General features: G+C 41.4%; 1 protein-coding gene across 6 annotated transcripts in view; it reads right to left on the bottom strand.

Annotated features, from left to right (window-relative positions):
• Positions 1 to 511: 511 nt before the first annotated feature.
• Positions 512 to 27,451, bottom strand: part of LOC124184208 (delta-sarcoglycan) — a 166,102-nt gene continuing 139,162 nt past the window's right edge. For all 6 annotated transcript variants that reach the window (XM_046573635.1, XM_046573639.1, XM_046573640.1 and 3 more), the window contains 4 exons: positions 14,629 to 14,899; positions 3,910 to 4,099; positions 3,019 to 3,211; positions 512 to 1,952 (listed from right to left, as the gene is read on the bottom strand). In XM_046573635.1, coding sequence (XP_046429591.1) covers positions 1,628 to 1,952; positions 3,019 to 3,211; positions 3,910 to 4,099; positions 14,629 to 14,899 — 979 coding nt within the window. In that variant the 3' untranslated portion in view covers positions 512 to 1,627. The remainder of the gene's footprint in view (positions 1,953 to 3,018; positions 3,212 to 3,909; positions 4,100 to 14,628; positions 14,900 to 27,451) is intronic.

Genomic DNA, 27,451 nt, shown 5'->3' with positions numbered 1-27,451 from the left:
TATTACATTCGAACGTAATGTGTATTTAAATATACTGGGACAGGCAAGCACAGATTCATTCGGCATAACGGTAACCGCATACCATTTTTTTTATCTTTATATTTTTATTGATATACAAGATATACAGCGCGTCACAGCGTCGGCGACTTTACTACATACACAATGGTACACATGGAGCTTTCTCACAATTTTCACTCACCTCATCTTTTCTTCAATTGTTTTATACTTCAAATCTGTTTTTATTATTCTTTCTGTTGCTCGCGTATTTATTACGGCAGGGTTAACAACAATAACAATAATAATAATAATTGCAATAATGGTAATAAATAATAATTGATAATAATAATAAACATGGTAACGATAACAAGCAGTATGAGCAAAAGAGAAACCCGCAATGTAGACGTATGGCCGTTGAAAAAATTGCGTGCTTTATCCTTTGCGTTGATTTTTTCTTCCTGCCGTGTCGCTGTAATTCTACATTGTACGATATTGTGATAAATGGAAGAAATGGCTCTTGCAATATTTCAATGTAGGCAACAGAGCTACTGTTCTTCTTTCTTTTTTTTTCTTTTCTTTTGAGGTAAAGTAATGGTTATGAAACATAAACGACGTGTCAGCATTTTTCACTTGCTAATTACAGTATACACAGGTATAATATCTGTGAGAAAGAAAAAAAACACTGCGAATATTGACTGTACGGCCTTCAAATTAATTTTTTTACATACTTTTTTTCAATTTTGGTCTCTGGCAATACGCACGTGTACTTTTTCGGTAACTTTACAATGTTATATGTAGCTGTTGTGCTCTATGTTTGTAACATTGTCAGTATTTAGATATTGTTTTCCTGGGAATATTTCTTTTTATTTCGTTCATTTCTTTTTCACTCGATTTTAATCAATTTACAATTTATGTTGCGTACGTCGGTTTTAAGGGGTTCTTTTTATGATTTTTCAATTTGCTTTGGCCATTCTCTTACCTGTGGGAATTTTCCATTTTATTTTATTTCTTTTACCGGTGATTGATTTTTGATTCTTTTACGTATAGGAAGGATCGTTTTACGCGTACGGTTGTCTTCTCGAAATACACATCATTTTACATACGTTACACTTTAAATGCACCGTAGAGACTCTCAAAATCTTATTGCTATGTACATGTGTGTTTCGGAAAAGGTTGCTCTGATTTCACGAGAAATTATTATTTGTAATACGAATATCGATTTGAACCAAATTATAGAGAATAGAGTAACAATTGACATTCGGAAATATTAAATTCACAGGGCAAACTTATACCAGTGGAGGAAAAAAATAATTCAGAGAAACATGATTATTTTGACATTTCTTGAAGTATTGTACAAAAGCTGAGTGTAAACCGTGGTTAAAATAACAAAAATAAAATTTTCCTACAAAAATCGACACTTGACCTTTTAAGAAAGGTACGTCAGAGCTTACATTACGTGTATCATTTTCGTACCACACCCTTACAGGCACGTGGCCGCAACAATTTTTTTTTTTCATTGCAAGTATAAATTGTCAAATACTTTTGTCAGTGTTTGTATTCTTTTTTTGTATGTACGTGTTTCTTTTGGTTTGTTTCGAGGGTAAAAAGCAACAGAAAAGAAAAGGAAAAACTATCGACATACAGCGTCGTCGGCGCGACAAGAACCTTCGGGTCTTGCGAGGAACAATTTACCCGTTTCACAAGCGCAGAGCTGATAAGCCGGCGGTTCTTTTTGACGACTTGACGAGTGTTGATCCTCTGAAATACCTCCTGAATTTGGTTTCGCAGTCTGAAGACCTTTCAGGAAAATGGACGCTGCGTCCATCTTCACGATTCCCGTAACGCTTTCCAACTTCATGTCAGACAGACACGAAGCTGTCACGTTCCCCGCTTGCGATTCAATAGTTATTCTTTGGGGTGCGTTTATGTTCAGCGATCTCGTTGACGACTCCAGTCTGCAGAATTTAAACAACACAAGTTGGATTAACTTTTCTTATTCCTCGAGTGTAAACTGTTGGCTACGTTTTCTATTCATGGAGATTTTTAATTTATAATTAATCAGAAGAGGGATTATCACCTCCGAAGAAGGTGGTTATTGGGAAGATGGATGAAAAAACGAAGGAATGAATATAAAAATTGCCCGGCGAAACGAATAACCGAGGAGGTAATCCAGTCGGTTGAACGTAACAAAGCGATTCGTCGACGAGTAGTGGGTAGTGAGGAGTAAGAAGCGTAACAATAATCGATTCACTCGTGGAACAAACGATTGCAACCCTAGCCGGGACGATATTTCATATCTGGCGTAAATCCAATCCTATGAATATAATTTTCCGCTCTAGGAAAGTTTTATTATAATCGTAAATCCGTTTGCAAATTACTACTAGCTAGCTACTATCGATAACTGATCGGCGAATAACATTGCCTACGCCAATCGGTATAATGTAGAATTGTCTTGCTTCGATATCTGCAACGTTTGCACAATTGGTGAGATTGAAAAAGAAATATTGTAACAAAAAGATGAGAAATCGATCCCATGAACGAAAACGTTCAAGATTCCTGATACTCATACGCTACTCAAGTATTTGACCACCATTACCAATCATTGATTTCTTTCTTAACGTAGATGTAATTGTATAAAAAATTATTAGTTTATCGATAATTTGATTTCAGTTTTCGTCCAAGTTTTTATAACTTTCCATGGAAAGAGCACTTACGTTGTACGATGAACCGAGGAAAGTTTGATGGGGATATTTTTCTTACACTAAGATTTCAGTTCCAGTCGTTCGAAGTGTTTGATAAAAATTTCCATCCGTTCGCCAAGTATAACATGTTGAAACTTCAGTTCTAACCTACACAGGTTCTGCGATTTTCACCTCAGACAGTCAAGTTGGGGATGAATTTCGGCTATCCCTAAGCCCCGAGGTCTACTGAATATTATTGAGCTGCGGCCTTTCTCGTTGAGGTTTCTAACGGTGTGGGGAGGGTGTGTATATGTAAAGACGAAATGACACGCGTCGTTACCTCAAATCGTGACCAGATTCCGCTCTAACCAATGGAGTTTGGACGCTTCCTTGGAACACAGCACCGCCCACACCTGTTACTCGGAGCGTTTCAGCCCCGACGACGACCTGCTTGCTGTCCACGGAAAATAGGACTACTCCTTGAGGGTCCGTGACGCGAAAACCCTTAGAGACACAGTCGAGCCACTCCTCGCCTGCGGCGTAACAAAAGTCAAATCATTGGTCACGGATTATAAGCGGAATGTAAAATGATGGAAAGCTTGGAATTAGTTGAAACATTTTTGATGTGATGATTACATTTTTAAAGTGAAGTTCATGCGATGGATCATGGAAAAACTTGTTTAGCACCAGCCCTCGATTATTACTTCTTCATGTTCTAGTAATTCCGAATAAAGGTTAACTTGAATTTGAAATCAGTGACTCAGAAAGTTCTTGGCGACCAAGTTTCGTAAAAAAAAAGTTTGCTTGAAGCTTTTGAAAAGTTTGAAAAAAACTCTTCCAGAACGAGTTACTTGTTCAAGTGGTGCTTATCTTTTCGAAACCGCTAGAATATGAAAGGATCATAATCGAGGGTTGGTTTTATATGTAACCCAAACCATGGAATTTTACGAGGTTGACGAAATGCATGCACTCTGAAGCCAAGTTTTTAGAATAGTTTGCTTGTATCTGTGATTCGTTGAGTAAACATCTCAGGTTTTCTCGGATTCCGATACTCTGTAAGAATACGATGCATGCACGGTTGCGTATGGCCTCAATCTTGTTTATTATCTAAAACGTGCTAGTTTTGAGCATCTTTACAATTATTACGGCCTTAAATGAAGTTTGAGGATAATTTTCACCACGGATCTTTCGGTCAAGCTATTCATGTCCATCCATATTTGTGGGCTCTTACCTAACGTGAACCTGGCCAGCAAACGTCCTTCGCGAGACCTAGCCGAAGCGGTGAAGTTGTTCCATGATTCCAGAATCAAGTTTCTCCCTTTTGGCGATCTGACCGAAGAGGCAACAAGCGCGTCCAGAATAGTGGCTTGTCCTTTGAGTTCCAGCCCGCCAGGAACAACCTTCAGAGAACCGATTCCCTCCTGAAAAAACAGAACAACCAAAGCATGGAAGTGAACGGCTTGCTCAGGGGTTGGGAAATGTTGATAACATCGGGATCGCGGGGACTTGATCTTTTTTTTATATAAACATTATTCCCCGAAATCATCATCGCCGTGGTGGGATCATTGAACAAGGTTGACAGGGCCCGTCTTTCCTTTCGAGGGTAAAATTTTTTTCGCGCGTGGCTTCGGAGACTTTGTTCGTCTTTCCGTGGGAAAACGAGAGATGTGTTTTGCGTCGTCTATATTGGTTTCCAATGATTGGCCACTCGATCGGAAGCAATTGCCACGAGCGTGATCCTGAACCTGGTGGCTGCCACCCGGTTCTACCCCCACCTGGTAAACACCGCCCCTTTATACCTTTGGGCATTCTCATCCTTGCCACTCTATTTTCCCTTGGTACAATGCTGCGGGTTGATCGCGATGCGGAAATTCCGGAACTGGCGGCACTCGGTGTGAGTGTCACTGTTACTACAGGTTGTACCAGTCAACTTGAAAACCAAAGCAAATAACATGCAGCGAAGCGGCACTCGGAGGGCGGGGGGATTCCTGCTCGATTAGCTCAATTGTTCAGAAAATGATACCGCCGCTCTCTTTGTTCTACTTAACGTTATCATAAAGTTAATGGCCTACCGGTAGTTGTCCCTTCTATTGTGTATCCGGGGATATTTAAACCTCGTTCTGTTACGACTACTACTGTATTATCGTTGCCGGGTCACTGATATACGATTCGAAATCGGCGCTTGAAATCAACAATATATTATTCAAGACGTCGAAAAATTTTGGCCGAAGTAATTCGTGCTGATTGATCGTTGATTTTCACTTTTTTCCATCGAATTCGTTAATCGGAGATTTGGTGCTCGATCAATTTTCTTGTCTTGTTTAATTTTCCGCCTGAATTAGGTGGTGACACTAGGCTGCCAGCAATAATCGACGGGAGAGACCCTTGAAATTGGAATTTACGAGAGACCCACGTGACGTGCGCTAGAAACGAGCTAATTTACCACAGCTAATAATAATTTTCACTTCCATCATCATAATTCAAATCCGTAGAACGGTTATAGCTGCGTTACGATGGTCCGGACATAAATGCGCGCTCCAATAATTATTAAAATTTATTATCGTTTCAGCTATTTCGGTTCCCGGGCTTAGCCGGGAACTTCACGGCCTTACGGAGTTAGAATTTATCAATTTCGAACGAGGTGCGTTCTTCTCTCCCACGAAGGTAATTTAACAAACTCCCATCGGTGACGAACCTTTGATTGGTAGTATTTTTCACGCGTAGGTTTACTTTTTCTTTCATTGCATCAAACGTACGTACTCTTGTATTCATTTTAAAATTTGGAAAGACGGTGTTTCGTGGAGTCATAGATGATTAATTACGTGAAACAAACAGCGAACGCAACGATGAAATAGGATCACACCTACGGATCTCGGGTCGAGAGGTTGGCCTATCAATCCAAAAATGAGCCTGACTGCGCAGCGTCGTAGCAATTCGAGCCCGTGAAAATACGGTATTGCGTCGTAAATATATCCTCGCGTTATACCGTAGAATCGGATTTCGCAATGTAACACGTTGCCTTTTTACTACAACGATCCAGAGAACTGGTTTTTTTCTCCTCCCACCGAACCGTGCGCCACTCCAAATATAACCGCGCGCCGCTCCAGGCGCTAACAATAAGACATTCTTGCCCGGCGATTTACAAATCCGTGAAATTGCACGTCTGAGGTTGGCGCGGAGGAAAATACGAAGCATAAGGTAACAACTGCAGGTGCTTTTCTGTTCCCCGTTTCACCTTTCGTTATGGATGGAAAAGCAAAATTTGAATTCGTTCCCCTTATACACGCCGCCGTCGGGTAATCGAATACCTATAATTTTATTTCTAACATCAAATTCTACTACTCGTACCTAACGCTCTTTACTCCGTATCTCGAATAAAACCTTACGAATAAGGCAAAGGATCGCTAAACCAGGGTCTCGATTCGACGTTGGGCTGTGAAGATAGGTGATAAAATTTTACATCACATCGCGCTATGCTTTCATTACAAGGAAAAATTAGTAAAGAAATGCAGGGCATAAATATGTTTAACGAGATTCATATTTATTCAGTTCACTGAATTTCATATCAACGATATTCTCGCGAACCGTGTTAATTCATTTTTTTTTTTTAATGTCGAAAATTTGTACGTTAGTTATAGAATTTTTTTGTCAAAGATATCCAAAAATCTTAAGGCTCGTTTTAGGAAGAAAACTGCGCTGCGTCATGATTTTTGTTGAACATTGAACGGAACGCAGTGGTGAACCGAGCGACGTAAGAGCTGAGTGTTTTTGGAGGTAATCCAGAGCGGGCAGCATCCATGCAGGTATATTTATCTGTTTCCGTTGACTTTTGGGAGGCACCACAAATCAACCGTGCTCTTGGTGCGGTCGACCCTCGGCAAGGGAGGAATTCCCAGTAGGTGTACGGTTCGATTTCAATCGTAAATTACTAAAAACCCCATCCGTTTCGTCCACCATCACTACCACCGTCACTACCACCGACACCACCAACGCAGACGCCCGAAACTTTTGAGCAGGAGAGTTCGAGGTGTGAAACGGCGAGTCCATCATGCGCGTACTTGGGCAGAGATATTTATATCTAATATCATTATGCATACGGCACGTACAACCGTGTGCCTATAATATTGAAAATAATCTCGGGATGTAGCTGACCAGAGACATAATCCCACCTCGCTTCCGTTACCCTCGCACTCCTGCAGCGACATAAAGTGAAATTATACCCGCCTCTGGGTGCGTGTGTCTGGGTTTCTCACACAAGATACGACGGGAATGAAAGGGGCAACGGGGCTGGCTGCAAAAGGGGTGACGAGAGCCTGGCCGGATAGCCTCCGAGAGATTAGTCGCAACAGAAGTTAGGGCCGTCTCTGTCCGGTTGAGATAATTATGTGAGGTGCATTAGCGCACTTCGTATCCAAACGGCGGCGTGAGGTGAGGTAGAAATCGGGTCGAAGGGGAAGAGGGGGGTGGGGGGTGGGGGTGGGGATGCCTCTGTTCCTTCACCTGCTGTCATCCGAGATCCTGCCAAATAAGTTGCTTGATTTCGAGAGTATGGTTAAACACTCGGGAACTGCACGGAGTTTCGCTACGAGGGATTACCTATTTCTGCTCTATCATGTGTCTGCAGTGACCGTCCGTTGTTCTACGATTGTAGATGTTTCTTGGGAGTGTTAGGGTAGGCTGCATACCGCCTGGAGATGAGACAACTCCCATGAGGTCGTCCATTACGAACACCTTTTTCGGGATACAGCGTGAAGAATTGATTCCAGATGTCTGATCCTTGGAATGTCATGTCATGGAAAATTCTGACTCAACCAGTTTCAATTTTAATGCAAAAACTGTAATTAATGCTGAAATGGGTGCGGTAAGTTAATGGAAAGAAGGAGAGACAATGAACCGATGTGGGTCACTCTTGCATCGAAGACGATTCCTGGATCAGTATTTAATTAATATACGCGCTTTTAATAACCGTTGTAATCGTTTTGTTTGTGCGATCAATCACGGAGATAAGCTCCGTTTGACTAGGAATTATACGAGTTTCTCACATATAATATAAGACGAATGAATGTCCGTTATACGATCATAATTGTGTGTAAATGGAACAAAGGATGGAAGTTCGATTGTTTTTACTACTGGGAGTCTCACTTATACCTGCACATGGGTGCATAGTAATATCCGTGGAGATTCTCAATTTCATTCTTAAATAATATGAAAAGTATATATTTGTTGGTGAAAACGAGGAAATCATAAGGAGGGCGAGCAGCCCGAAGGCATCATTAACGTATATCCTTTCTTATGATATTTTGTGTCTTCTTCTCCCTCATTCATCTCATTCAGACCACCCTCGCCCACCGTTTCCACCCCCGCCCTCGGCCCAGTTCCTTAATATAATAATTTATTGTATTTTTCGCCGTGTAATTAATCTTCGCCCTCGAGCAAAAGGTGGCCAGGCAAAAAGTTTACGCTCTGACCCCGAGAGAGATTTTCTTACCATCCTCTTGCTCCGTTATTTCGATGCTCCACGGTCTTCGAGCCGCCGTAATCGACCAGCCAAACCTCAATTTATCCGTCACCCAAGCTGCCCGAAATATCGGACCGTTTCAAGTGGTATTTGAATCAATCCCGTCACCTTCTTTTCACCACTCGTTCGTTCAACATTTCTATACTTTTTTGCTTTCCTTTCGCAAGAAAGAGAACGAAAAATTTACTCAAATCGACAGTATACTTTGAAGATATTATACGTCAGTATTTCAGTCGTAGACAAATTCTATCAAGAGAGTTTAACTGCTTTTGAGCTTTTTTTTTTTTATTTTCATTTTTCTTACGTGTTTTTTTCACAGCAAATATTTTTCTACCCTTGTGTTATGAACTTTTCGCCCACGCTCACTTTTTCATTCGGTCAATACTTGTAGCTTGGAAGAGGCGAGAATGTACAAGTAAAACAAAAATGTAATAAATACATAAGAAAGAAAACGATACGGTAGGTAGTTTTGACTTTTTGGACGACTAATAACACCCGAGCTTGCGAGTCGCCGTTATGTTTGTAACAGCTGCAGGGAAATATAACATACCTACAAGTACATACATACGTTCACGCACACGTAAGGCGTCATAAACTCGTTCGATTTTTAGTACGTGAGTGTGTTGTTTTTTTTTCGAACCACAAAGCGACTTCACAGACATGGTTCAACTTTAATAATTGATACGCTGATATTTATCGACAAATTTATGTTATTCAAGTGAGCAGACGTTGGGAATATTGAAATGAAAATTATACTAATAATCGAGTCGACATTTTTGCAACAGTGGAGGTTGATATGCAGAAAAACTGTTCAGAGATCCATTTTCGTTTACTACAGATCTGTGAAAAAAACTAATCTCCGTAATATGTAATTGGAGCTTCGACTCTTGAGAAATTTTTTTATTTCAACCGGTGCTTTGGATAAGCGACTTGCAGCTGTGCAGCGTAAACTTAATAGATTTAGCAACTACGAAGAGAATACTGGAGAAGCGAAGGGTGGTCGTTTTGTCCCATCACTGCGGACAGGGTAAATAGAGTCTTGAGAAGTTGAGGCAGCGTTAGGCCGAGCTCAACGCCTTTGTCCACTCAAAATTCATGGTCTAGACGTCCGCCGACTCTCCTGCCGTTTATATGTATATTGCACTTGAATTCAGGTAGATAATACAGACCTTGTGATATACGGTACGCAATATGGCCGAATAATCTATGCCTCTTGGAGGGACTTGGCGTTATAGTATCGATATATGTATAGTGTCTCCAGCACACAGTGACCCCGTTCGTTTCACGAGCTTATACGAGCCAAGTGGGCATGGGGTTCTACACGCACATCTATGGGTACACGTGTTCCCGCACTCCACTCTCGATCACCTCCATGTAATACCGCAAACCTCTTGTGCTTAGGCATGGGGCCCGTTAAATCTTGACGTCATTGTCCTGCTGACCTGTCGCGTCACTGCACTGACCAGTCATGCACCATGGTCTTGATGACTCACTCGAAGTATGATCGTATAGAAAATCCCACCTACATCGATAGTATCCAACGAATATCGCGTGCTAACCATCACCGAATTACAGTATCAAGTACAATATGGAGGTTTAATTGCTTTCTGTGCTGATATGTAAAACTTGCGTATATCTAAACCCCACCGTCTTCACTGGGTCTGTGCTAATCGCTTGCCGGTCTCTGACTAGTCGTTAAAACTCCTACATCTCAACGCATCTATGTTTAACGAGAGTTATGGAGGAGCGGAATATCTACGATTTCAGTTTAACTACTACGCAAATGCCATGAAGACGCCGCCGCGCCGTAATCTGTTATCTGGCAAGCCCTCATATACTTTGTCCGCTCGGATATGACCGCGCTCACCCTTCCTCTCTTTCTCACCCTCTCTACATTCTGCTAAGGTATACCCAATGCTCGCTCACATCATTCAGCTTCCCTTTGACCGGATATCAATTGTTAAGTTTACCTCAGCTCCTCGGATTCTGTAACCTGTACTTGGCAGGCGTTCTGCTAAAGTGCGCAACGCGTAGAGATAGCAGAGAAAGTGTTACATTTTTGCTTTTATACGATTTTTCATTGTTCGATTTGATTTTCACATGCTTGTAAGGTGGTGAATTTTTTCTACCAAGAAAGTCACGTCATGGATAAAAATCGACTTTTTAAGAATATGAAAAGCAGAGTGATCCTTTTTGAACTTTCAACTCCAACTAAAAAGCCAGTATAGCAATATTATATATTGCTGGTTTAGTTTTGAATACGCAATTATTCTTTACACACACACACATATATATATATTTAGATATACATCGATTGCACATTCATCGTAATAGCGGGCTATTTAGTTGTCTCATTAGGAAGCGTGCTGCAGGTTGAATTGAGGCAGAGATAATTTGTTTATACTCGGCAATAAACGGAAGCTGAATAATTTGAAATTGAATAGAGATGCCGGGAGAGCGAGGCGCAGTTTGTCACCATAGAGGTGGTGGAGGGGGGATAGGGACGGTGTTTCCAGGGCGTTTTACAACGTGTTAGAAGAGATAGAGAGAGAGAGAGAGGGGAGGGGGGTGGAGAGGGAAAGGGAGAGTTTCCCCTATAATATAATCCGTGATTGAGGCTGGTTCAATTTTCAACGTCTGGCATAATCATCGCACCCGTTGTCAGGGTGTTTCGATGTTCGATCATTAAGCCGAGGGAGAGCAAGTGCCGAAGTCCCCCGGGTGAAGACGGATTTACCATATTCTGAGATAAGGTTGAAATTTCACTTCCTCTTTGACAAGGCTGGAATTCAGGTTCCTTGGTATTATTATTACAAGGTGGGACTTAGTTTTAATTAATTTCATCACCGAAACTCCTCGTTGTACAAACTCACCGTGAGGCGGCTAAAAGGCGACGCTTTGTTTCAGACAGAAATAATTTCACCTCAATTATAATGCCCGTCGTACGAATGCAAACGTACGTATGTCTCTTATATTATACATGTTGTATGTATTTGAGTCTGTAACGTAATTCGAGTCGATAATTATTGAACGTAATTATTATTCATTCTTGATGAACCCTTCAGCAACCTGCTTTACACCATGTGTTTAATTCGCCCATTACAGCGGAAGGATGGAAAGATTGATAAGGCTCTATTCGGAGGGTTTCATCGTCCCTTGAAATTTGCACGCTGCTGGATGATGAGATATTTTTCAACCCCTTAGGGACGTTCGTCACTCGTGAAATACGTTTGCTCTTATTAATTCAAAAGAAAAATTCAATTCAAGCATGCCGGAAGATGTCTCTAATGAAGGAGTCAACATCTTTTAGGGAAGACAATCAATTGAATTAATGGGTTGACGAAACAGATTAATTGTCAATAAATGGTGATAAGATTCTTAAAAAAATTAAAGCAAGTCTAATATATATTATAAAATTGTTGCGAAGATTTCAACAAATTTAGGGAACTTGTGCTGAAGACGTAACAAAGTTTTTTAAGTATTGCATTTATTTTTATGGGAGATGAGCTTCTTCGGATGCGGCATAATGAGTTTTTAATTAGATTTACTTGAGAAGCATCTCCCTAAAATACATGAAAGCTTTGAATCAGATGTTTTTTTTATTAAAACCAATAAAGGAGGGTTGTTTTTAAAGAATTTTCGTGTCGTCATCATTAAAGGTGTGGCACATCCTTTTTTTTAAATTCTTCATAACTTTGACCTCTCATCTCAAAATACGTGTTTGTGGAAGTTTTAGAAATCGTTGAAATGTCTCTTGACGTATTGCTTTGTAAAAATTGATCAGATTTTCCAAAAACGGCTGGATCCGATTTATTTAAAATTTGGAAAGACAGTATACCTGTATTACCTTGAACAGTCTATTTTTTTTTTTTTTTTGAAACGGTCCCAAATTTTTCAAAATCATTATCCTTTTTTGTTGGTTGAATAAAAGAAATCGTAAGTTTTTAACAAACAAACGAATTTCATATTCAAAAGGTTGCATTCCGTTGGGAGAGAAAGCAAAATAATGTATTACGGAAATGAGGACGTATTGAAAAAGCGAAAAGTCATGGTTTTAATCGTTGCTCATCCCTTTTAACCATATTGGATCAGACCGCAAGTAGAGTAACGCGGACATACAACACAAGGATACCTGTAGGTACGTAGAAATCCACAAGAGACGTAAAATATTCCTATGGTCCGCAAGGTGCATGCCGGCTCGACTCAGTTATATACGGGTTGGAGAACATTGAAAAGTCGAGGATAGAAGAGGAAAACTTTTTAACAATATCAACGGCGAAAAGATTTTCACCACGCTTATTTTCTCTTATTGAATTTACCGAACTTTCTCATACGGAAAATTACTTGTTCCTTTCGGTTGGCGATTGGCAATCGAAAATCTTTCCCCGTTGTACGATACGCACCGTTCTCTCCGGATCGTCGAGGATATGAGCCGTTTAATCGATCGTTTCCTTCAATCGTTGACACTCATGGCCGGCTAAAATCATCGTCGTTGCACGATGACGATGCAAGGCATGATTGTCGACAGGGAACGAGGCGGACGAGGAGACTGGCAGAGAATCGAGAAAGAGGTACGTCGAGGAGGAGACGCGGTGCAGGAATTACGCTACATTTCCCACGAGGAATCGGGAAGCCGGTTACAGAGCACCGGAGTCCTTACTTACGGATTGATACCCAATTTCCATCGAGTTTAGCCCCTATCGAGGGATCATTGCTCCGGATCGGTGGGGAGGGGAGGGGGAAGAGGAGAAGGTATCAATTTCAAATAAATTCAATAAAATCAAGTGGGAATGATATCAAATATGGGAAGCTGCTAGGCAAGTGATATCCACTCCGCCCCTTTTCCCACAGATATCCAACAGCTTAAAGAAAATACCCTCAATCCGCGGTCATTGCGTCAAAGGGCTTCAAGACGCAACCCATCTATGGGTAAGGGTTTAACTCCTTCGATCTATACATTCGCACATATTTTTTCTCGATATTTTTCAGGGAACGTCGTCGGGATGCTCACACCTTTCGCAATAAAGAAAAAAATGTATGTAAATCGGTGCTTTTGATATTAGTAGAATTTTAGCACCGAGATAGAAAAAGTAATATTCCAATTTCATCCGAATTCCGAAGTGTCAAGGTAACTGCTGAGAAATCATATTTTATAACGTAATATTGCGTATTACTATGGAAAATTTTGTTTGTTCGTTAATGTCACGCCTATTTTTTTTAGAATGATTTTCAAACAACATTTTTTTAGACAAAACTCGGAAATAAAAAAATATCCGAGTCATATGTGAGTGAAAAGAAGCTGCCGCGCGTGGATGAAAAATTATGTTAAAGCTAGAGGTGGGTGAATATTTTTGACGTAAAGTTCAGTAAATTTTCATGCGGAGAGCCGTGGCAATTTCATGGAATCATAATAACCCACGCGATTCTTGTTATTTGGCATGATGAAAGAAAGAAAGAGAGAGAGAGAGGGAGAGATGGGGTGAGAGAGTAAAAGAGAAGGAGAGTGTTACTCGGGCGAAACTAATTTTAATCCACAAGACAGAAGTCGACTTTAATAGCTGTCCGAAGTTACAAACGATTTCTCCGTTCCCATCCGCCCGCTCCCTGGATCCTCGATATCACGGCGGCTTTTCAGGAGTTTTATCATAGAATGAGATAAGATGATTTAATAAGCCCGTTTTGTCAAAAAGAACTCGCCTCCCGGGTTGATGTTTACTCTCGAAGATGACCTATGTAAAAAAGAAGGAACAACCGAATGGAAAGAAAAGGAACATTTGCCAAGTCGTTCAGACGTCACAACTTATGCTTGGAACAACACGTTTTTCGAATAAGGTTTCATCTTTTCGTTTTGATAACTCACTTTAAAAGTTCCAAAAAAAAGTTCACTTCCGCAAAGCGTAGCCGACCAGGTGGTAATTTGATCTCTTTTTTCTCGCCTACTACACAAAGCGGATTGGCAAAAATGCGAGAAACAATTTGGCAAAAAAAGATGCGCCTATACACCTACCCACGTATCGCAACTCCGCAAGCGTATAAGTTCGAGGCTTTCGAAGAACTGAACTACACCCCGAATACCTAAATGTATACCTATGTATAGCGAGTTTCACTTGTAGAGAAATTCCATCGCTTACCAGCGGCCCAAGTTTCTCCGGAACTCTTCCTCTCAACTTCTAAAAATACTTGGTGAAACGACTCAGCTCGCTGCGGTGATACGGCCGCGCGTTCAAAAGAGAATCACCGAGCCTATGACTCGCAACATTCTTCCTTGACGTTGCAGGCGTGAAGGAGTGAAAAGCGACCGAAGTTTAATACGAGACGGTTTCAGTTCTATTTTAGAAACTTCTTCCGCGGCGCGTCGCTCCTTCGAGTGGTTCTTATAATTTCTGAATCATAATGGGATAAGAGGAGACAGAGAAACTTGAATGTACTCACCGAGCTAAACTCCATGACTTTTAACAGCCAGAGCGTCAGCGCCATGTTCAGTATCACCATCACCATCAACGACAGCACCAAAGAGTACAAACATCTTTTTCTCCATCCGTATACCCCTAATCTAAACCCGCTACAGTTGGTGGTAGACTCGGTATTCCTCGTACTCGTTCCACCCGACGGACCCGCGACTGCGGAATTCGAAACCGTTTGACGAACGATGTTGTTCGACGTTACGGACTCGCTCGACCAATCCACCTGTCCCCTCGGCATTCTGAAAAATAAGAATGTCTATCGTTAATCGTCGATTGCAGTGAGCATGTTTCGACATTATTTGTTCTCGACGAATCGTTTAAAAATATAGGGTACCTTTACCGATTTGCTTGTATTTTTTTTTATTTACGAGGACACGAAGGTGAAGATGGAGTGATTCAAGAATTCGAATAATGGCAGAGCACAGTTTTCGTATGGCAAGGAAAAGGGGAGGAAGAGAGAATTAGCGAATGGACAGTCACAGGGGAAAGCCTGACGTATTGACTGTAGCCGCAAGAGAGAGAGATTATAAAGCAGCGAGTACCAAGGGGTTCTGGGTGAAAACATGAAGGTGTATAATATGTACTCGTTTGCAAATTAGTGCGGGGTATAGTAATCAGTGTTAAGCTAGAGCGGTGGCAGGTTAAGAAATAGTAGCTAGTTAACGCCAGCACAGCAGGATGGAAAACTTATGCAAAGCTTAATGCCTGCCGCAAAATGCCTGACATAACTTTCGTCCTAATCCCCGCCTGCCCATAGCAACAGCGCAACTCTGCCCCATCCCCGTCCGGGTTCGTGCACCGATTGTTTTTATTTTCTCATAGCCCACACAGAGGGTGAAATATTCAGCTTAGCCCGCTCGCCGCCGCCCCCGAGGCTGGTAATTATACCCTGTGACCATAAAAAGCTTGGTCGCAAAATTAAAACCTCGAAGATAGATCCTGCAGGAGCGCATCTCCGAGTTGTGGGTGGGAAAAGGAGAAGGGAGATCCGAGGTGGGATAAGGTAACGCTACGGGAACGAAATAGGTTGAGGAAAGCTGCAAGGCGAGGGAGATCCGAGAGAGAGAGGGAGAGAGAGAGAGAGAGCCAGCCGTCTACCCTTGCGGCACTCTTCGGGAGGCTTCTATTTAATGAAAGCCTTTAATCCAAAGGCTTTTCGGATTCCAGCACGATTCTCGATATCAATTTCTGAGAGGCGGCGGAGGAAAGGAATAGTCAAATAACGCAAGAATGAGCCAGGAGGACGTCTGACGTTCCAAGAATTATTGACCCATATATCGATTCGGTCAGGCGTTCAACGCCGAGGCGGACAGATAGTACCAAAACTAGTACAAGTGTTTTCAGCTCGTAAACCAACTAGGATCTGAAACCTTTTCTCCTGTACGCTTTTACATCAGTAACTTTAATCCTCGCTAGAAACTCTTCGTGTTATAAGTCATAATTCATTCGGCTAATGTTGTTCGCGATTGAGTTCTTTGACGCGCTGGTATATGTGTGTATTGAACCAATTGACTGCGAGACGTACTTCTTCGCCAGGAGTTACTAAGTCAACTAAGTTATCCGAGCGAGCCAACTCAATCTGTGGCCACTTTGCTTGATTAGTTCACCCTAATTCTTATTCTCGTTCTTAGACAGCCGCTTCTTCCGCAGCCTCTTATTGTCCTGCTCTTCAGATATTTGATATTAAATTCTGTGCTTTTTTTTCGTTTTTTTTTTTACAAAAACTTCAGGTGGAAACAAGATCTTGTTTGATCAAACCTGACCAGGGAACCTTAGCACTTGTCAAAAATCGATTTCGAAGTTGTAGGCATTTTTCTCATTTCATCAGTATATCACAGTTAGGAACAAATAATCGTTGGTGTAGTTCGCGGTGTGTACACATGTTACAACCATTTTTGTCCGCTATTTTCTACCGAATTCAAACCATTACCAGATAAACGGTTTCATTGAATGTCAAGAGAAAGGAGACGTTTGGAAAGTAAAAGCATCGAAACAGTCTTTAAAAGTTCAACTCAGTGAATAAACTTTTACTTTTGACACTCTTCTTTATTTTAGGTTCCTTTTATTGCTTTGAAATTAAAAAAAAAATAAAAATTTCTTCGTGCCGTGTATCGTCGGCTGGTTCTTTCTGTCTTTGGACAATAATCTTTCGCATGCTTCAACGAAACGGATCGGTGGTCGTGGTTTGTTCGCTAAATATTTCAGGCTTTGTAGGGTCCGATTCTCCGCCGGACACACCAAGAAACAACCAAAAGATTAGTACCATTGGCGACCTGCTATAACCGCGTGGATACAAATCCGAAAAGCCGTACCGATCCCACGGCTTTGCTCCAGCCTCTCTTCCAAATAATCGGTTATCCCGAGTTTTTTCACCTCATTCACGTCCGCTATCCTTCGCCCTGAAAAAGGCATCCGCTTGCTTTCCAATTCGCTGGCCTACAAGTAGATTCCTTCTCGCTTGATAAGAACGCGGAAAAAACGCCGAACGTAAGATCGATTCGAATTCGGTTTAGGACGATCATCTGTTGCCTTTGAGCTGCGAGTGTCATAGACAGTAACTTGCAGCTTATCGGTTGGTTACTACAGAATACCGCAGGTTTGTGGTACCCTCTGTGTACCAGGGTCGAGAAGCAGGGGGATGGGGATGTAGCTGAGCCACAGAGGCCAAACATAGTTTAACTCGAATTACCGCTAATAGAGTCGTTCGTCATACCAGAACGGCCTCTAGCCACTTCTCTTACCGGGCAAATTGCTAGGTAATTTGGGTGAAAAATTGCGAGGATTAGAGTCCAACTGTTCTTCTTAGGTCGACGTAACTGCCCCCTGCGTATTATTCCAATAAACGAAGGTAGTCGGTACACTCCCGTATGTTTGTTCAAATTAGTCACCCCCTTTCGCTGATGGTCATACCCCTGCAGAAGCAGCCTACCTACAGGTGAGCAATTTGCAAGAACTGCGCCGTTTTAGATAGGCAGAAATTTTATCAAGTGCCTCTTACAATGTCGAGAGGTTTTTTCGTAATCCCTTAGGTGGTTGAATTACTTCTCAAGTTTATTGTTTCAAGTCTCTCCAAGTCCGCGTTGTGGCATGAGAACGTATTTCAAAATTCGGTAAAACTTAAAAATAACACGCGAGACCTCGCGAAACCTCATGGAACCCTGCGGGAAGTCTCACGAAGGACTTTCAAATCCATGAGAATATTGTACGAACTCTTGCTAAGTCTTTCCAAAATTGTTTTAAGTTTGTCGACACTTCGGGAGGTAATCCGAAGTTTAATGGAGATTTCTTTAAATTCAACGTCTGCCATAACTGACGTTGAAAGACATTCAAGTTGGGCTAATCGGAAGTATACGAATGGGGTGATTTCCCATATGAGGCGAGTTTCCTCTGAAGAAATCTTGAGGGTCAGTTTTGATCCGTGGGAATTTTCGCTCTTGTAAAACTGGAGGGTGATCGAGCGTACTGTATATTCGGAAAGTGGCTGAAGAGCGAGTAAATCTGCCGGAGGCGAGGCATTAGGGGGTTGCAGATATTTCCCAGGGGGGTGGAAGTCTCCCGGTTCAAACGGTGGTCAGTTATTGGCTGTATGATTCAATCAAAAGATCAAACACCAAGTCCCACGAGCTGCGGAGACCTGTTGAAACGCGAGATTTCCTCCGCCCCCTAACGGCGTTCGTCCTCCCCAAACGAGATACGGACAAAACGACCCTTGAACAATATGCGGCATTATACCGTATAAAAATAAGGTGAAGAATATCGTCTTTCCACCGTTTCATACAAGTATCCGAGCCACTTCGCCGCGACCCTTTATCCCTCGGGGGCTGCAAATATGGTTTTCCAATCGGAGAACAACAGTTTGCTTTTATTTTCCTACTCCCTCTCTCTTTCTCGCTTTCTTAAATCAATCCCTCATCAATAATGCGAGCACGGTTTTATATTAGAAATGTATACATGATTTATTACGATGTACAAATATGATATATTCGTAAAATTCAACTTCACAGTTGGACCATATAATATAACCTATAACAACTGGCACATTTCTATGTCGCACAAATATCGTTATTCCGTTTTCAATTATATCATTGTTTTATACAACGAATCGAAAATATAACAATTATCGGCTGATGATTGGAAATTTTAATTACTTCGGGTAGTCGTTCCACTCTCCTAATTAACAATACCGATTGCTATTGGTCGGTGGTAAAGATTAATTATATGTATGTGATTTTTTCATGCACATAATATTTGACCCCCTCACGTATCTAACGTTAATTTCGTGGGATTATTGATTATGAAGGGAACAGAATAAACTGCATTTCCCGCTGTTTAACCGGAAGTTTCAAAGCATGCTTACTATTTTATCAACCGGAACCGGAGTTTCTTGGCGGTAAAGTCGCGGAGGAAAATTTTCTCTATACATGTATGATAAATATCGTTGGTAAAGCCTAACGAATTGTCGAAAATTTGATCGCATTGAAATGGAAATAAACCAGGGAATTTCATTGAGTATCTGGCTCGATCAGACAGGTCCACATAACCTGAAAGCATAAAGTTACCTAAATCGTGACTCAATTCCCTGGAACGTATTTGGATTTCGGAATATATAATATACCGAGGTGGTGGAAACGCGAGTATTAAATCATATCCAATATCATCTCTTCGTGTATCGGATATTCGCGTAGATATATATTATATATTCCAACATAATGTATAATACTTACGCATAAATATGTATGCATGACGTGTGCGCATGTGTGTGTGTGTTTCTGTAGAGAGATAAGGTTGCGACTCAGCCGCCAGGAATCCCGATAGTATTATATATAAAATCGAAAGCTAAACGTGAGGAAAATATTGCGATTTTTCAAGTATGAATATATATTGCGACTTTTTACTTAAAAATATTACACGCACGCCTATGTGGAAAATGAATTATTATTTGGTTAAAACAGCTTTATTTAAATGTCAGAGATCCTTGAATAAAATCCGGGGCTTATTGAATAACTGGTAGTTCCAAATAATGAGCTATAATTTAATTAGCCAAATGGTGGATAGCTTCTTAATCTACCAAACGATCTGTAGTAAATTGAACAATTTAACGAATTCGAAACATATTTTTCACCTTCGATATCATCACACGAATCATGCCGTAATATTTGACTGACGTTTGAAAATTTTCTTTTAAGATAAGACTGCAGTGTTTTTTCCGTTCGGTGCTCATGATCGGATAAACAAATTTCAATTAAAATCAAGAAATCATTCGAGGTATGATCACTTCCGGCTGAAGTATAAAGAGGCATAATCACGGTACACGCAAGTCCGAACAATTAAGCGCAGTGCTTTCGGTTGTTACACATACCTGCAGGATTTAATTGGATGGATTTAATCACACATGGTTACAGACCAGGCACACGGTGTGTATAACTGGGTTGAAATCATTATTCCGAAAAGCGGTTTTGTGGCGTCGTATAGGCGGTGTGGAAAAAAAAATAATAATAACAATATTACTGCAGGGTTAATTGTACCTACTTTGAGTGAGGCGTAACCATGATATTGTGTAATCTCGCATTACCCCAGTTGCACCAACCAACCAGCTAGCCAAATGCGTACAAACTTTTGGCTACCGAGTTCAGAGTGCATTACACTCTCACTTTGGCTTCCTACCAAAATCACTCCGAGATATTATCCCCAGATTCCCGGATGTATGCCACGACCTGTTTTGCATATTATATATTAGCTGGTCTGACAATTCATGAGCAACGATTATCGGGTCCGGGTTTGGATGATTCGCGTAAATGCGGAAAATGAAAATGCTCTCGAAAGTCTTTGAGACGCGCTCGGGAAGACCACAGTTTTAAAAGATCTTGAAACCATCTCCGTTACACCGTAAGCATGCAAAACAACACTTCTTTGTTCAATTTCTTAGAAAATATTATTCATAAAATGATGTCAGCTATACTTTGGTCGTTAAGCCATACTGGAATCGGGAAAGTGAAACTGCAGCGACAATTACATCAGAGCACCAGAACTGCACGAGTATTATTTTGCTGATAGATTTAACGGACAGGCACATTTTGATCGTTAAATGCTTGAAGATTCTATTCGTAAGAAGAAAAGTTTGGCATTTTGGATGCGTAACCTCTAGGATAGTGTATAATATCGTCGATGCGTTTATAAAGTTTGCGTGCGTAATGTGAGTACGTATAGCTGGGGCGAATCTGTGTGGGGGGATTAACGCTTAAAACTATTATTTTTTAGTAATTTTAACTCAAGCGGTAACTATTGTTATTGTTGTTATCGTTTCATTCGAGTAAAACGCGGGCAGCGCTCATACCGTCTGTGTGCAATCAGAGGGCCATTTAGTTTAACGTGAGCTTTGCTGCTGCAGCTTGTGACAGGTGGCACAGTGCTATTAAGTGAAACTCGTTGTTTTTCGTCTTTCCTTAATCTCCTTAGTAACAAATGACAAGTTGCCCAGACACGAGACCAAAATATAAACTAGAAATTCCAATAACCTCACGAATTAACTATTTACAGTACCGATTATTCAACCGTTCTACTAACATTACTCTGTAAATAATTAATATCAGTAGAGTATTGCTTTGTTCTGCACCTTTTTTAATAGCAAGTCAACCACTATTCATTCATTATTTGGGAAGTACAGGTTGTTGAATACGAAAGTAGGGCGAGAGTCCTTAAAGTTGAAAGATTAGAAACTCGGTTATGTTTTTGTAAATTTGAAGAAATAAACAGAATTCATATTCAGGTATAAACAAGTATAAGAATTTTGCGTTTAACTATAGTGGTTTTTGTGCTAATGTAGATAATAAAAAACAAAAATTTTAATTTGTCGAACACGATAAAAATTGATATGGAAATTTGTTTTATTCCCAACTCGACCATAAAGTAAATTTTTTTTACTTCAAAAGCGGGTTGAGATTGGCATATTTTTCCCTAAAACGCATTTGCGGGAAATATGAGGCCAATTTAAAAGTTCCAATTTTCAAATAAATATCGCGGCCAGAATTGAGTCGCAAATAAAGTCCTATGTGTAACACGGGAATAAAAGTCGATTTTACTCCCTCGTCACATAATGCTCAATTACAAACGACTTTCACCGTGAAATTAGTGCAGCATATAATTTGACGAATCTCAAAAATAAGAAGAATAAACGTGAAAAGAGAAAGAGAGCCAGAGCGAGAGAGACGCGACGACGTAGCAGAAACTTGCAGTTGAAACACGACTGAGTATCTCTTAACATGCAGAGAGGAAAGGAGTGAGAGTCGGGTACGTGGCGTATAATCCTTCCGTCTTGTGCACGCGTGTATAGCAGCAGGGTATGGCAAGACAAATCAGTTTAGAGGCTCTCCGAGAGGCTGGCTTGATCACGTTACCGGCTCAACCCCGAAGCTTAAGCTGGGGTGCCCATCCCCCTCCCCGCCGGGGTCGCAGCGAGACGCCTAGGCGCACGCCGAGGGTGACGGCGTCGATTCCCGGGTCTTTTTTCCTGTACGGTGCTTTCTCGGGAGTCGGAGGGAGGGATCCGGCCGCCGAAGCCAATATTCTTCGTTGCTTTATCTTACTCGAATGGCCCCAACTTTACCCCAGCTCTGTTCCTTATTTCATTTTGTCGTGGGAATTTATGTATTTCATGGGGAAAACGTCGTACGTTCGCATCGTGCGGGGCCCCGGCCTCTTGCAGATAAATGACGCGTCTACAGCGACCTGTTGTTCCATTGAAAGGATCATTCCCATATAGTAGAATATGTATATATATATATAGTATATACCACCGCAGTGATACTAATTTTCTATTGTATATTGCCTGAGATCGTTACCCCTCCATCTCACCCTGCTTTTTTGCCCCTGGACACCCTTAATTTATATCTTTCGATTCATTAAGTCAAGACTGATTCAATTGTATCTTGGCGCTACTTCGTTCGTATTATGGCTCGTTAATTCCGCGGCTCGCGGCCCTCGACTGGCTCGTGATTCTGAAACCCATGAAATTCCTGATTTCGAACAAAGCGCCACCTTTTTCCTTCTTCTATTTTTTCTCTATTCGCTACAATAAAACCAGTTCTCTCCAGTCACGTTTCAACTCCGGGCACTTTATTCTGAGAGAAAAACTTACGTCTGAATATTTTCCCCGCATGTACCTGTAACGATGATATACAGCTGGGGGGCAAATTTGTGCAGTCAAGAACGAAAACTGACACTGCCTACTATCGTATTCACCAGAAATAGATGCATCCATTCGCTGTTTGCTTGTACCGTACGACATTTCGTCATCTGCCAAAGCTGCAAGTGCGAAAAGTGCAACCTCGCACTTAAATGTATCCAGGACAGACGCGTGGACGTTTCAATCCCCGACAGACCCTGTCACAAAACCTTGAACGTTATTTAGAAATCGAAGTTCATCCTCGCCTGTTCTCTCGAAATTAATGCTGTAATTTCTTAATAGTTTGCTCTTATGCAGCGGCAAATGCTTCGTTAAAAGTTTCGGTAGGATGACAAAAAAATTATTAAAACTTTTTTTTATGTAGGTGTTTATGTCTTTTGCAATAAGATTCTTGAGATATTAAGAGAAACACGACGTACAACGTTCAATAACGCTGGAAGACAATATCAAATTTATTATAATTAAACACTGAAATTTGCTATCGAAGATGTCGCGGGTTCAACAATATTTAATGGAAATATTAAGAAACTGGTGTCGGATCTAAATTTGATGCACTTGCTGCTTGACTTTTTTATACATGTCGCTAGCTTTTGAAGTTTTTAATTTCTTCATCAATCTGCCGGAGTAACTAATTTTGCGGATTTAATTTTTTTTATCACAATTCTTTCTGCTTTAGGATTTAGTTTTGAAAACTTTCATAATCGAACGTTGGCAATTGGAGTTAATGACAAGTTAATCAGTATGGAGGAGACACGATTAACTTTTGTCTCGAAAGTTTGGGATTCTTGGAACAATTTTACCCCAAAAATGTCAAGACCTGTGAACTTTTATAGTCCAGCTTCGCGTGTCTATATTTCTGGCAGTGTGTAGTACCGTGTCAAATGTTGTCAAACGCGATGTGGTATTTGAATGTGGAAATTAATGATCGCGTTAGTGGCCGTCGCGCGTCGGAGAAGTTGGCAAAGGTGCGGCGATCGGCAGGGAAAGGTTTTGGGTAGGAAAAAGAAATATACTTTCTCGTAAAAGCTTATGTCCGTTAAGCGTGTAAACTTGCGGAGGCTTTCGGTGGGCCGACCGCCTTCCCCGCCCCTCGTCGCCCCTCGCGAAACAGGGAAAAAAGCTTCTGACTTCCGGCCCGAGTTTGGGTGAGCAGAGATTGATGTTGGGATCGGTCAATGGTCGTTGTGCCTTCGATGTACCTATGAGGCAACCCGGGGACTGGCGGAATGCGCGGGATGGAGGAAAGGTGGTCCCTGGTGCGGGACCGGCTCTATGGGACGACGCGTAAAGGTGTTGGAGGTTTTCGGGGGCGAGAAGGGGGCAAGGGTCGAGAGTAGGCTGGGTGTATATATTTCAGAGGGTCACTGAAAGCCCTAAGTGGGTTACTCTCGTACCTACTCCATTCGACCGAGCTCTGACTCTCGCCTCCTGATTCTTGGCGTCGGGGTGCCAGCCCTGATTTCCTATTTTCGAGTGAAAGAACGCTCCGCGGTAACGCCGAACGCCCAACATTAATCCAACAACGAGGAAAAACCAAGGAGTTTTTCCTCCGGGTCGAGGTTACCGAACCCTCTGCCCTTCTGCCTCACTCGATAACATCACCACCTTCGATGGGCAGAAGCACACGTCTGATCCGATTTCGTTTATGGAAAACAGAGATCGTCGAGCCCAGAGTTCAACAAAAACAGTATGTCGCGAAGACTGATTATTTTATGACGCAAATGTCCTGAACTCTGATTGTAAGTTTTGATGGATTCGAAGAATTCATGGTTCACGGTTGTCATTTAAACATTTTATATAATTAATTAGTGGGCCATATGTAGGTCAGCACATGGATTCATTTTTCAGTAATACCAGTTTGTTGTCGTAATTTTTCTACACGAAGCACTGTTCTCTTCACAATACGTGTGCGAATATCTAAAGAAAAATTTAACGCGGATGATGTCGTCTATTTACTATAGACGCTGAGGAGAATTAAAAAAACTATATCTATATCGATATTTTGTAAATAGTAAACAAATTGAAAGTAAACAAATTTCTCCACGGGAGCTGAAATGGCATCATTCCTTCTGAAAAAAATAGTTGTTTACGGAGTCTAATTGGACTAACGGTGTCCCTTCAACCTTACGAGATCAAATTGATATCCCTGAAAAATGGACCTATGTACTTCCTATGAATAAATTGTGTGAAATGTGTTTCTTACGTTCAAACAATAAGCGTTGACTGTAAATTTTTCAAAAATTCTAGAACTCATAGGACTCCTGAAAAGAATTGACACTCGTATCGTAAAGTGATCAGTTTTCGTGGTGTAATGGCTTCTTCTACCGTTCACATTCTTTAATGCGCTTGATTGCGTTTTTTCGAGTACGATAATTTCCACTCAAAAAGAGTAAAACGTATATGAATCGATGCAATTATTTCCCAAATTCTTAATTTTCACAAGGATTTGTATAGAATTTTACTTGAAATTGAATGAAATTTTTTGACTTGATGTGTTTTCATTCCGCAGTATTTTCACGGTTAGATTCTCACTTTCCGGCAATCAGGAAGCATTAAATTCAGCGATACATAGCACGCAAATTGCGTAACAATTAGTCAGTTTTCCCTAGGGATTTCCCCATAAGTTTCGTTAAATTTGTCAACGGATTAGTGACAAGCGTAGGGTCACAGAGTTTGGTACGTGTTTGGTAGAATTTCCGGGTAGCGTTGGTTGTCAATCCACGACAATTTCGGCCGCTAATTGTGAAAATTAAGGTCAGCATTGAATAATTCACTGGTATCTGCCTCGGGTATCGAACCCGTACCTGCTCCTCCGTTGCAGGGTCATAACGTAATTATGATTGGCGGTTCTAATTCCGTCATCTGAGTAGGCCAGCGGTGAACTTTTGTTACAAGGGATGATCGACGGAGCGAAGAACGAACTGAAAGATTTTGGAATTTATAGTTTTTTCAGAGGAACTAAAGCAGTGTTTGTGCGTGGAATCGACACGAGCGTTAAATTCCGGATCGTGGCATCGTATGAGTTGAAAAAGGGAAAATTAACCGAGGCTGCCGGACGTGAGTCCAATGCAGAAATAAATCCGTCCGTCGATATCTCTTCGGCGCTCGCTCGGATTAGAGTCCACATTTACACCTTTCCCAAAAGCGATCTCATAAATTCACTACCGGTTAGTTGTAAATTTAACCCACGGCTATTAGCCGCCACCCTTGACGGTTGAATCTGATTCAGGGTACGTAACGATCGGATCAGTTTACGTCCTCAATCGTGATCTCCTTCATCTGGAACCCGTTGTGCAAAAAGATGTAACACTTCGCAAATATATCCAAAAAGGGTGAACAAGCGCCAGTTTGGTGTTACAGATCTCGAATAGCTGGATTTGCGACATCTGCAGGATCAGGAGTGTGCAATTTGAGGCTATAAGGACAATGGCGTAGGTACGGTGCGATTGATTCGCGAGCTTAGCGCGTGAACATTTGTCACGCACGGTGCACAACCCAGTCTGTAGTATCGAGTTCGGTGTATCTGTTGTTCCACACGAGAGACTCGCTGTTCGGGTTAACAATTTGATTCCCAAGACGCCTCGTCGCCGCCAACGATGATCGTATCGAGTACATCCGTTCGGTTTCGGTTCGTTCTTTGGTGTGCGTAACTCGATAGCTGACGTGGGTAAAACCCACTCACACCCTGGTGCCTGGCTTTTGACGAGATAAAATAGTACCGTCGATCGATGCGAGCGTAGATAAGTATAACAACGTTGGCTTGCCGAAGACCCGGAGGCTACGGATCGAATGAATAAGCTACGACGTGCTAATGAAGAGGTCGGTAAACCGACTCTTAAGTGTAAGCCTTGAAACTTTGCTAATGGAATCGTGCACCTTCCCCCCTCCCCCCTCTCGTAGCCGAAATATTAAACGTTCTTATTCGGACCCTGGAATAACAGACGCTGGGTAGATACTCGGGTCCCTGTATGGTCAATTCATGTTTGTATAATTCTACCGAGACTAGCTCGCGATGCTTCGTTACGACAACAATTTTTTGGAAGCTGGCTCGTAGAATTGTAGACTCAAATTTAGGCTCGCAGTATTCTTGGAAGCGTATAACGCGAATTGCACGTCCTTGGAAATCCAATGTTGTCCCCGAAACGCAACGTCTAGATAGAGCAGAGCCGGGGGAAAAGGGCAGTGATCCTTGGACCGCAACCATCGTATAAGCCGACCACTGTGCCACAGTTCTGCAATCTCCTAATCTTCAATTCATTTAGCATTCCAGCCTTGTTACACGGATTATTGTTATTATCATATTTCTATCCTACTCATTTTATTCATACTGTTTTATAGCTGGCACGAACTCTCGCTTAAATAACAAAGGGATCGGTTACCCACCGCAATTCTCGGGGTGGCTGTTAAGTCGGGTCCAGCTCTGTGTCGCCGAAAGTGCGATCAAAGTATCAAATTTAAGTTTCATCTCAATGTTTTTAATATTCTGAAACTCTGCGCATTCGGTTTCTTCTTCAAACTAACTGATCCATCGAAATGATACGTAATTGTTTAGAAGGCTAACATTGATCAATCTTTGTTTTACAACGTATAACGTATAATCTATTAATCA

The sequence above is a fragment of the Neodiprion fabricii genome, chromosome 6 (genome assembly GCF_021155785.1).
Source record: "Neodiprion fabricii isolate iyNeoFabr1 chromosome 6, iyNeoFabr1.1, whole genome shotgun sequence".
Taxonomy (NCBI): Eukaryota; Metazoa; Arthropoda; class Insecta; order Hymenoptera; family Diprionidae; genus Neodiprion; species Neodiprion fabricii.
The sequence above is the reverse complement of the archived record's forward strand: the minus strand, read 5'-3'. Positions and strand labels throughout refer to the sequence as shown.